Consider the following 13166-nt stretch of genomic DNA (forward strand, 5'->3'; position numbering starts at 1 on the left):
AGTCTTCTGAGACTGAGAAACGTCAAGGAATAACAGCCTTCTGAGACTGAGATATGTCAGAGAATAACAGCCTTCTGAGAAGGAGAAACCTCAAGGAATAACAGACTTCTGAGACTAAGAAACGTCAAGGAATAACAGCCTTCTGAGACTGAGAATTGTCAAGGAATCAAAGCCTTATGAGACTGAGAAATGTCAAGGAATAACAGCCTTCTGAGACTGAGATACGTCAGAGAATAACAGCCTTTTGGGAAGGAGAAATATCAAGGCATAACAGCCTTCTGAGACTAAGAAATGTCAAGGAATAACAGCCTACTGAAAGTGAGATACATCAAAGAATAACAGCCTTCTGAGACTTGAATACCTTAGAGATATTGACAGCCTTCTAAGACTGAGAAACGTCAAGGAATAAGAGCCTCCAGAGACTAAGAAACGTCAAGGAATAACAGCCTTCTGAGACCGAGAAATGTCAAAGAATAACAGTCTTCTGAGACTGAGAAACGTCAAGGAATAACAGCCTTCTGAGACTGAGAAACGACAAGGAATAACAGCCTTCTGAGACTAAGATATGTCAGAGAATAACAGCTTTCTGAGACTGAGATATGTCAGAGAATAACAGCCTTCTGAGAAGGAGAAACATCAAGGAATAACAGACTTCTGAGACTGAGAAACGTCAAAGAATAAAAGCCTTCTGAGACTGAGAAATGTCAAGGAATAACAGCCTTCTGAGACTTCGAAACGTCAAGGAATAACAGCCTTCTGAGACTGAGATATGTCAGAGAATAACAGCCTTCTGAGAAGGAGAAACATCAAGGAATAACAGACTTCTGAGACTAAGAAATGTCAAGAAAAAACAGCCTTCTGTGACTGAGAAACGTCAGAGGATAACAGCCTTCTGAGACTTAGATACCTCAGAGAATGACAACTTTCTAATACTGATATACATCAGAGAATAAGACCCTTCTGAGATTGAGATACATAAGAGAATAACAGCCTTCAGAGACTGAGATATGTCACAGAATGACAGCCTTCCGAGACAGAGATTTGTCAGAGAATAACAGTCTTCTGAAACAGTCATTTGTCAGTTAATAACAGCCTACAGAGACTGAGATATGTCAGAGAATGACAGCCTTCTGAGACTGATATACATCATAGAATAACAGCCTTCAGAGACTGAGAAATGTCAGTGAATAACAGCCTTCTGTGACTGAGACAGTTAGAGAATATCAGCCTTCAGAGACTGAGATATGTCAGAGAATAACAGCCATGTGAGACTGAGATATGCCAGAGCATGACAACCTTCAGAGACTGAGATATGTCAGTAAATATCAGCCTTCAGAGACTGATATATGTCAGAGAATAACAGCCTTCTGAGACTGAGATATGCCAGAGCATAACAGCCTTCAGCGACTGAGACATGCCAGAGCATGACAGCCTTCAAAGACTGAGATATGTCAGAGCATGACAGCCTTCAGAGACTGAGATATGTCAGAGAATAACAGCCTTCAGACACTGAGATACGTCAGTGAATAATATTCTTCTGAGACTGAGATATGCCAGAGCATGACAGCCTTCAGAGACTGAGATATACCAAAGCATGACAGCCTTCAGAGACTGAGATATGCCAGAGAATGACAGCCTTCAGAGACTGAGATATGTCAGAGAATTACAGCCTTCAGAGACAGAGATATGTCAGAGAATTACAGCCTTCAGAGACTGAGATACGTCAGAGAATAACAGCCATCTGATACTGAGATACGTCAGAGAGGAACAGCCTTCTGATACTGAGATTCGTCAGAGAATAACAGCCTTCTGTGACTGAGACACATCAGGGAATAACAGCCTTCAGAGACTGAGATGTCAGCGAATAACAGCCTCCAGAGACTGAGATATGTCAGCGAATAACATTCTTCTGAGACTGAGATATGCCAGAGCATGACAGCCTTCAGAGACTTGAGATATACCAGAGCATGACAGCATTCAGAGACTGAGATATGCTAGAGAATGACAGCCTTCAGAGACTGAGATATGTCAGAGAATAACAGCCTTCAGAGACTGAGATACGTCAGTGAATAACAGCCTTCTGATATTGAGATACGTCAGTGAATAACAGCCTTCTGATACTGAGATTCGTCAGAGAATAACAGCCTTTTGTGACTGAGACACATCAGGGAATAACAGCCTTCTGTGACTGAGACACATCAGGGAATAACAGCCTTCTGTGACTGAGACACATCAGGGAATAACAGCCTTCAGAGACTGAGATGTCAGAGAATAACAACTTTTTGTAACTGAGACACATCAGAGAATAACAGCTTTTTGTGACTGAGACAGGTCAGAAAATAACAGCCTTCAGAGATTGAGATGTCGGAGAATAACAGCCTTATGAGACTGAGATACGTCAGAGAATAACAGCCTTCTGTGACTGAGACACATCAGAGAATAACAGCCTTCTGTGACTGAGACAGGTCAGAGAATAACAGCCTTCAGAGACTGAGATACATTATTGAATAACAGCCTTCTGATACTGAGATACGTCAGTGAATAACGGCCTTCAGATACTGAGATTCGTCAGAGAATAACAGCCTTCTGTGACTGAGACACATCAGGGAATAACAGCCTTCAGAGACTGAGATGTCAGAGAATCACAACTTTTTGTAACTGAGACACATCAGAGAATATCAGCCTTCTGTGACTGAGACAGGTCAGAGAATAACAGCCTTCAGAGACTGAGATGTCGGAGAATAACAGCCTGCTGAGACTGAGATACGTCAGAGAATAACAACTTTCTGTGACTGAGACACATCAGAGAATAACAGCCTTCTGTGACTGAGACAGGTCAGAGAATAACAGTCTTGAGACTGAGATATGTCAGAGAATAACAGCTTTCTGTGACTGAGATATGTCAGAGAATAACAGCCTTCTGAGACAGAGGTACATCAGAGAATAACAGCATTCTGAGACAAATATGTCAGCCTTCTGTGACTGAGACAGGTCAGAGAATAACAGCCTTCAGAGACTGAGATGTCGGAGAATAACAGCCTGCTGAGACTGAGATACGTCAGAGAATAACAACTTTCTGTGACTGAGACACATCAGAGAATAACAGCCTTCTGTGACTGAGACAGGTCAGAGAATAACAGTCTTCAGAGACTGAGATATGTCAGAGAATAACAGCTTTCTGTGACTGAGATATGTCAGAGAATAACAGCCTTCTGAGACAGAGGTACATCAGAGAATAACAGCATTCTGAGACAAATATGTCAGCCTTCTGTGACTGAGATATTTCAGAGAATGACACTCTTCTGACATTGAGATACGTCAGAGAAAGTGTCAGTCATCTGCGACTATATATAATACAGCAGATAAATACTCTCTTCTGTGACTGATATATGTCAGTAATTAGTAATTTTGGCAATCATGCCCAATATTCTTATTCAAAATAGAGTTTAGACTATACACTTTCACCAGGAGCTGTATGTTTTGGAATGACCTACTTGGTACTGTATATTTACTAAATTGGTTTTCAAGTGTATAAAGGTAACTAGTTTTATGGGTCTTTGTCTGACATTTATCTATTAGTCTGTTATATTTGTTTGTGATAAATATAATTATTAGTTGATAGTGACTTTTTATTATAATTTGACCAAGCCTGGTTGCATAGTTCTGTAATCTACAAAATAAACAATCTTTGACCTTTGGGGGTTAGTGTCTTCCGAAAGTGTCGATCTATCTCTTCAAAGTACAAATACTACATTTATTTTCCTTGAATACCAAACCACTAACCTGACAAAAGTACAGACAATCTCGTCTGTTATTTTTACGAAAAATTAGTATACATGTACAAGATTACACCCAATGTTAATGCAAGAAAATCTTACCCAATCAATTAGCAATGGGTTCAATGAGGTAAAATGGAGGAGGAAAGAGCTGACACCTTTACAATTTAAAACTATCCATAAGACACACACAGGTTCATGTTTATGTAGTGTTAACCACAATATTTGGACTAACTTAATTACTTGTTTCTCAGCCATTAAAACGTCTTCTTAATAAGGTTTACCTTGTATTACATCAAAGTTTGACCACAATTTGTGAAATTCTTCATAATCTGGTTAACCACAAAAAATAAACTTGAAGCTTTCTATCAATCAACTACCGCAATTATGAAAAATGATTCAAAAACTTTAGGAAGTAAAAATATATATATACCAGAAAAATCAAGGTCCATATAAATTTCCTAATTTGAAAGGTTCAGGGTCAGAACAGGTCTTTAAAAGGGCTGCTAAATAACACCTTGAATGGCCAACTGGTGAAAAAAAAAATAAAACTTAAATTGCCTTGATACTGAAATATCTCTACAGACAGACTAATGACATTTGTTTTTTATCAGACTAATGATACAATGTGCACATTGAACTCTTTAAAAAAAAAACTGTTTATACATGTTTAACTGAGCACAATATTTTTGTTTTTAACACCTTAATCGTAAAACTTGAGACAGGTAATTACTTATAGATATTGTACCTCAGTGTGAAGTTTTAGTATGGGTTTATCTCATTGTCAAAGGCGTATGGAGATCTATAATTGCTAATATAATCCACTCATTTGAAGTTTGAACTCTGGTGGATAGCTGTCTCATTTGCAGTCATACTTAAATATACTTATTTAAGTCCAAAAAGCAAATGCATGTGACAGCTTATCCCTGTCAAATATATCTAGTAGTAGGTCTTAGAACATTGCGATGAAAAATTTGTTGGATGGACAGAGTGACTTACAAATGATTGCATTAACACTTCCACTCTGACAATGAGGTATAATATCAAACTTATCAGGACTTCTTATAACCTTTTCTTTAAACTTATTTCATATTACTTCAATGAAGCACATGCTCTTAATGTTTTTTTTGCTTAGTCATACATAGTTTGAGATAGCATGGAAGTCACTACATGACTTTCATGGACAATGAACGTTTAATTGTGGTCAGGCTTAAATCCTCTTAATCTTATAATCCTCATAAAATTTTCTTTTCTTTCCAAAAACTGGAACATGTCTTTTTTCCATAAGAGTAGTTAAATTTCTAAATGGTCTCATTCTAAGACACAACTTTAATATTTCATTTAAACACAATGTCAATCAATACTATTAAACAAACATAAGTATCAATAGGAATTAATCCTGTGCAAAAACTGGCACAAAAATTAATCCTTTAGTGATTTGTCCAGCCAACAAGATGATCTCATTATCTACCATGATTTGGACTAATCAGGCAGTGCTGATGGCAAAAAAGAAAATATTTTTTCAACCAATTATTTGTATTAATACTCAATACATGATAATTTATTTTCCATTCAATCATGAGGACCTACAATGATAACATAAGTCTTTTTATATAGTCTAAAGTTTCCAGAGATTAAAATGACCACCACTTTGACCACCGCATTGGTATTTTACAGGCCTAATGACATTATGGTTTTAATCATTTCATACTTCAATTTTATAAATATGATTTTGTATTTTTGAAAGTAACTATGATATCATATATTGAATGATGTAAGACCTAAGAGGGCATTATATACTGTAGTCAAATGGCTTTGAAGATATAATTGTCTATATTTCCAAATAATGTATTACAAAACTATTCCCCATTATTCTGTGTTTGAAGCAAGGTAGACATTAATATTGATACCACAGAAAGAATGTAGAAATCAATCATGATCTTACTGACTTCTGCCCTTTATTAGTTATTCATAGCAATGGTCTATATCTTAGAAAGGATTCATGTTATACCTGAATGGGCCCACCCATATCTTAGAAAAATCCACTAATAACAATGGTCCACAGATTCAAGTTACTGTACTTTTAGAAATTATGGCGACGTTTTTATTATTGCGAAAAGTGCAACAGGATTATCATCGCAATAATTGTAACTCACATTTTGAAATACTTTATATGAATTAAACATGATTTTTCTCAATATCGCAATAATCAAAACGGCATTTTAGTCTTAAATGACAGAATTGCAATAATTTCTGAATTTACAGTACTTTGGTTCAACTGCAGGCTCAAATATTTACATTAATACCACTTTTCAGTACTGGATTTTTTAATATGAACTCTCTCATCATATATCTATTGATCAGAAAAATTCCCCATATTTTTTCCTGAATACTCCTCATTGGATCCCATATAAAATTAAAGAGTCTATGGAAGATATATTATATATAAAACTTCTTCAATCAATGCCATTGTCTGACATTTGTTAAAAATAATAATTTCCTGGTTCGTAGTACTGGTGTGGTGCAATGGAACAACAAACAATCTCTGCTAATGGTTCCTATAATAATGGATTCTATAAACTTCTGAGCAAAGTAAGGGTCCGCAAGACCTCCATTTAAACCCCTTTACCTTTGTGTAAACCAAGGGTTGAAATGGAAGCCTGTCCAAGGTATCATTACTTTCAATATGCCCGAGTTGAGTTCAAATATAATGAATAAAATATTAGTATGAAAAATTAAAATAATATCAATATCAACCTAGAATGACTCCCAATGTCAGGGATTGTTCACAACATAAAAAAAGATATATTATTTGAAGAGGACTAAGTCGTTAATTTTCCTTAATTAAACATAGACAAATGCGTCATAAAGTTACTTCCTATATAACATACAACTCCAAGGGCGTAATGACTGCAGCTAATTTTAAAATGTGTATGTGCTACAATATTTAAGTCCATTGTGACATTGAAAAGGATAACATTCAATGATTTTATTTTCCAAGTTCAGTTACGTGAGTCTTTGTCAATTATCTACCAAAAAGGGTCACCTCCAAAAAACATTGGATATTGTAAGCACCTGCTACTTGACAATAAAATCTATGCAAATTATTGAAACAAGACAAAAAAAAAAAAAAAATATAGTATTTCAAAGTTTTACTTGGAACCTTTTTTCAACTATAACTGTACCAGGGATATAAGTTAGATACAAGGAAATCCAATTCATACATTTTATGACCATTCATATTTTGGCATTCACCAGGAGAAATTTCCCCATGATCAAAATAACTTTGGAAGAAATATAAAATCAATGCTGAGATCTATATGAATTAGTAATCTGTCAATTTTAACAAAATCTTGATAAAACACCGGCACTCAAACCTAAAAGGACTAATGAGTTAAAAATTGTAATATGTTTTCATATATCCCTGCACTGTTGATAAAAAAAATCCTCACTTAAGGAAGTGAGATATATTTACGGGATATTATATCTGCTCAATGAATGTTATCCCTCAGCCAGATACTGAAAGATTCAAGTTCTGAAGTGGTGGATTTCTAATAAGGCTACAATATTGGCCTGACAGTGACTCAGATCCCCCAGAAAAAAAACGACAAACAAACAAAACACAAAACACACACAATATCAAAAACACAAAAAACAAAACCAAAACCAAAAACATAACTTAAAAACACTAAAGCGGTTAAAAATATTAAAATACAACTGAAATGATATTAGTATTAAAAGATCTTATCAGATTTTTGCTTACCATGTGAAAACATAAATTCCACAATCAATAATTAGTCTTAGTGCAAATAACACTTTTAAACTGTCGGAAATTAAAAAGACATGCATATTGAACTGAAGAAGTCCAAATTCTAGAACACTGATCGAAGCTAAGAACTTCATGTACTAAATGCTCAGGAATAAAGTGTCAAGGCAGAATAATTAGAAAAACAACCAGAAATTATATTTTTGCATTTAAAGACAAAGAAACCAGTATTAAATTACAGTACCCTTTATTATCTTGAACGCAAATCATTATGTATCAGCAAAACACAATTCATAAATTGTTATTGCAGATTCACTATTTTCATTGGTACCAATGTAATTCTTGTCATTTTACTGAAGAGAAGAAAATGTATTGGGATTGCTGCATATGCGCCAAAAGAAATGTGTATCTTAATCAAACTCTTAAAATTGTGGTTATACTGTATGAAAAGAAAATTGTGGTTGTACTATATGAGAAGATCTCTCCCCCCCCCCCACCCCACCCCACCCCCTTATTATTTAATTAAGTAACTGATGGACTCTGCAATACAGATTTTATTAAAACTGCTGCAAACTACATAAAAGTTTTTCCTATCAATTAAATAATAGAGTTTTCTTTTTTAATTTATCCTATTTTGAGCATTGATATTTTTTGTACTGTTATTAAAGTAAAATAAGAATAAAAACACAAAATGGGGTAGGTATGAATATTTAGGCAGCAACCCAAATACTCCAAATAAAACAACAGATATCTGGGATTCCCAACATATATATTTGTTTAATATATATGTTTCCTCTGATAACTATATATAATACTGCATTTGACCTGATTTTAATCTACTCCTATATGAGCCACAGATATTTTTAGTCAAAGTTCAGGGTAAGTAAACAATTCAATCTAAATTTAGGTAAAACACATCTATTTTAAATTTGACAAGACACATATAGACATAGGGTCATCTATGTATAAGACTAGAGTGTGTATGATTACTTAAAATAAGCTTGTATCAATAATACAATTCATTCCCCTAGCAGAGAACACGTCCCTACTTATATGCTTGACAAAACTTATACAATATACCTCAGAAAAAGATGTCAAGTGTTAATACTTCCCCAGCTCTACTTAGAATAGCCATGACACGTAACAAGGTTGTTACCCAGAGGACCCTCATAACTAACAGATAACATATTGGCACAGCAAACAAATCAGGTCTACATACATTACATAAATAATGCAGTAGATTTTTACAAAAGGGGCATAACTCCTGGAAGCAACAAGTGTAAGTGATAAGTGAATTATTTGCTCTAAATAAATGAAGATGGCATACATTTTTGATGAACTCCAAATAGTAAAACCTGTTGAGTAGACTTTGACCTATAATTATTTACTTTTACAAATTGTGACTTGGATGGAGATTTGTCTCACTGGCACTCATACCACATCTTCTTCGCGTTCCTTTACATGTTCTCCCTATGTAAAACCATTTGAACAAAGACACTACTACATCAATTATGCATGATATCATACAGGCACCTAAAGTGTCCAATGATGATAGACCACCTTCCTCATTTCATTTTAACATTATAGAGTGAATACATGGAGCCAAATAAGACCTTTAAACTGCACATATTTCTTTACCCAATAACATTCAATTTCTAACATCTTACAGAGTACTTATAATTTCCAAGCCTCTTGCTCCCCTTTAAAAGAAACTAAAAGTTAAAAAAGACAATTTTTAAAATTACAAATTACTTACTGTTGGAACATTATCCCAGACCCTAAGCAATCACTGTTGGTAGGTTTCTCCAGTTGACCAATTGATGGACTAAATATTAAACAGACAAGCAAAAAGAGGCTGCTTTTCTCTGTTCAGCTGTTTCTTAGGGTTCAAAGACTATTTCATATATCAATAGTATCCCCTGAGTTTCAATCTTAGATCGTAATTACAAATGCTTGATTTTTTTCCCAATTAATTGATAAAGTGATCAAAATACCTGTCTAATAGAAAATCTTTTATGTCATTACTGTCCAATATCTGGCACACCAGAAGGTCAGAAACTGTTCACAGATAACAGGTACATTGGTACTGGTTTTATAACCAGTTTCCAAATAGTGCATGCAATTGAATTACAGTGAGTGGTACAAGAAATAGAAGTCATAACCCTTCCCAATAAAAATTAGACAGTATAGAAAAGGCTTTATAATACCATCCATAGCATACATTATAATATAAAAACCTGAGTTTCGGTTTGACAAAAAACTTCAGAACAAAGTTAGTACATTGAATTTGGCATTCTTATTTAATGGTACACACCATTAATTTTCAAGCCTTTTTCTTTACCTTTAGGTTTTCTTTACCTTTAGGTCTTTACCTTTAGGTCTACATTTATAGTATTCATTAAAAAGACCTTAACAATACAGAATTAAAAATAGACTATATTATCTATTTAAACTGCAAATGTCCAATATTGGGTTCTAAAATCAGCTGATTTTGCAAGGCCAAGGTCAACCATTGGAATTTTCTACAATAAAGTCATGAGATACCAGAATGGTATTATACCATTATTATCCTGTATTTCATTTTAGCTCAAGTGTTCTTCTTGACTTCCAAGACAATAGAAATCCTCTTTCTAGACTACTTGAATGAGTTTTTGTCCATTAATAATTTATATAGCATTCAACTAAGACTTAAGACAATATTAGCAGTACATAAATTGATTTCACATTCAGTGTTATCTTACCTTGTCATATATTTCTTATTTAACTCAAGGGAGATGCTGTATCAGTTGATTCTCACGTGAGGGAAACTACCTTGTAGATAGCAACTTCTAACTTTTACTTTTAGCAGTATTTCTTTGGTATAAGTTCATAATTTTTTATGTCTATTAAAGGGACATAACTCCTGAACAGTAAAATAGATGCAAACCAATTTCCAACCTTATCTATGTTATGTGTTAACAAGCATTGTGCATAACTTTTATTAAATTTGGTTGAGGCTTAAGTAAGAGAACAGTAACAAAAAATTCAGTGGTAAAAATGACACCACCCAATTATGAACTTGATCTGTGTTTTGTGATAAGCATTGTGTATGAATTTTATAACATTTGGTTGAGTCAAACTAAAGTTACAGAAAGGAAGCCAATTTTGAGGACATACGGATTGATGGGAAGGACAAGGGTAACACTTAATGCCCCTATTTGTCTCTGTAATGTAGTTTTATAAGCATTGTGCAAGAGTTTCATAAAATTTGGGTAAACAAAACTTAAGTTGTGGTGCAGAAAGAAATTTTTCAAGTTATAAAAGGGTCATAACTCTAGAACAGTAAGTGACTGGTATCACTAATTTGACCTCTGTCTGCAAGTTTTGGTTCTATAAGCATTCAGTTGTTAACATATAATTGTTCATTGTTTCTGTGTCATTTTTGGTCTCTTGTGGAAAGTTGTCTCCTTGGCAATCATGGCACATCTTTTTTATATTACATATGAATTTTTTAAAATTTGCATGAGGCAATTTTCAAGTTAGATTGAAGAATTGAAAATGTGACAAAAGTTTATGGTAATACCTAATGCCCACATTACCTACAGAGGGGGCATAAAAACATGGACTTTTTTTATTAACACACATAATATGTTTGGTGGATTGATATAATGATTTAGATGTCCACACTTTTGAATGTTTATTTAATACTCACAAAATGAACAGGTAACTGGTCTGACAAAATAACAATCTACTAAACGATGAGGAAGGGGAACAACTGGTGGTGGTGGTATTGGCTCTGTAAAAATAAAACAATTCATGTTAAGTTACTGAGGAAATACAATCTACTAAACGATGAGGAAGGGGCACAACTGGTGGTGGTGGTATTGGCTCTGTAAAAATAAAACAATTCATGTTAAGTTACTGAGGAAATACAATCTACTAAACGATGAGGAAGGGGCACAACTGGTGGTGGTGGTATTGGCTCTGTAAAAACTAGAGGCTCTAAAGAGCCTGTGTCGCTCACCTTGGTCTATGTGCATATTAAACAAAGGACACAAATGGATTCATGACAAAATTGTATTTTGGTGATGGTGATGTGTTTGAAGTTCTTACTTTACTGAACATTCTTGCTTCTTACAATTATATCTATAATGAACTTTGCCCATTAGTAACAGAGAAAAATATTTGGTAAAAATTTACATAAATTTACCAAATTAATGAAAATTGTTAAAAATTGACTATAAAGGGCAATAACTCCTTAAGGGGTCAATTGACCATTTAGGTCATGTGGACTTATTTGTAGATCTTACTTTGATGAACATTATCGCTGTATACAGTTTTATCGCTTTCTATAATAGTATCCAAGATAATAACCAAAAACAGCAAAATTTCGTTAAAAATTACCAATTGGATGGCAGCAACCCAACAACCGGTTGTCCAATTCATTTGAATATTTCAGGGCAGATATATATTGACTTGATTAACAATTTAACTCCTTGTCAGATTTCCTCTAAATGATTTGGGTTTCAGAGTTATAAGCAAAAAACTACATGTTACCCCTGTTCTATTTTTAGCCGTGGTGGCCATCTTGGTTGGATGGCCAGGTCATCGGACACATTTTTCAAACAAGGTACCTCAAAGATGATTGTGGCCAAGTTTGAATTAATTTGGCCCAGTAGTTTCAGAGGAGAGGATTTTTGTAAAAGATAACTAAGATTTACGAAGGTATGCACATATCAAATATAGTTATCCTATTACTTATAATAAGAGAGAATTCAACATTACAAAAAATTTGAACTTTTTTTTCAAGTGGTCACTGAACCATGACTAGAGGCTCTAAAGAGCCTGTGTCGCTCACCTTGGTCTATGTGAATATTAAACAATGGACACAGATGGATTCATGACAAAATTGTGTTTTGGTGATGGTGATGTGTTTGTAGATCTTACTTTACTAAACATTCTTGCTGCTTACAATTATCTCTATCTATAACAGTACTTTCTGTGGTAATTGTTATTGAAAATCTTCAAATTTTAAGAAAATTGTTAAAAATTGACTATGAAGGGCAATAACTCCTTAGGGGGTCAATTGACTATTTTGGTCATACTGACTTATTTTTAGTTCTTACTTTGCTGTACATTATTGCTGTTTACAGTTTATCTCATCTATAATAATATTCAAGATAATAACAAAAAAACAGCAAAATTTCCTCAAAATTACCAATTCAGGGGCAGCAACCTAACAACCGATTATCCAATTCATCTGAAAATTCCAGGGCAGATAGATCGTGACCTGATCAACAAATTTACATCCTGTCAGATTTGCTCTTAATGCTTTGGTTTTTGAGTTATAAGCCAAAAACTGCATTTTACCCCCATGTTCTATTTTTAGCCATGGCGGCCATCTTGGTTTGTTGGCCGAGTTACCGGACAAATTTTTTTAACTAGATACCCCAATGATGATTATGGCCAAGTTTGGTTAAATTTGGCCCAGTAGTTTCAGAGGAGAAGATTTTTCTAAAAGATTACTAAGACTTACGAAAAATGGTTAAAACTTGACTATAAAGGGCAATAACTCCTAAAGTGGTCAACTGACCATTTTGGTCATGTTGACTTATTTGTAGATCTTACTTTGCTGAACATTATTG

At 34.3% G+C, this 13166-nt stretch overlaps 1 protein-coding gene across 3 annotated transcripts in view; it reads right to left on the reverse strand.

Annotated features, from left to right (window-relative positions):
• Positions 1 to 13166, reverse strand: part of LOC143071556 (phosphatidylinositol 3-kinase regulatory subunit alpha-like) — a 144247-nt gene that overhangs the window by 58661 nt on the left and 72420 nt on the right. For all 3 annotated transcript variants that reach the window (XM_076245948.1, XM_076245930.1, XM_076245938.1), the window contains exon 3: positions 11234 to 11317. In XM_076245948.1, the coding sequence (XP_076102063.1) occupies positions 11234 to 11317 (84 nt within the window). The remainder of the gene's footprint in view (positions 1 to 11233; positions 11318 to 13166) is intronic.

The sequence above is a fragment of the Mytilus galloprovincialis genome, chromosome 1, assembly GCF_965363235.1.
Source record: "Mytilus galloprovincialis chromosome 1, xbMytGall1.hap1.1, whole genome shotgun sequence".
Lineage (NCBI taxonomy): Eukaryota > Metazoa > Mollusca > Bivalvia > Mytilida > Mytilidae > Mytilus > Mytilus galloprovincialis.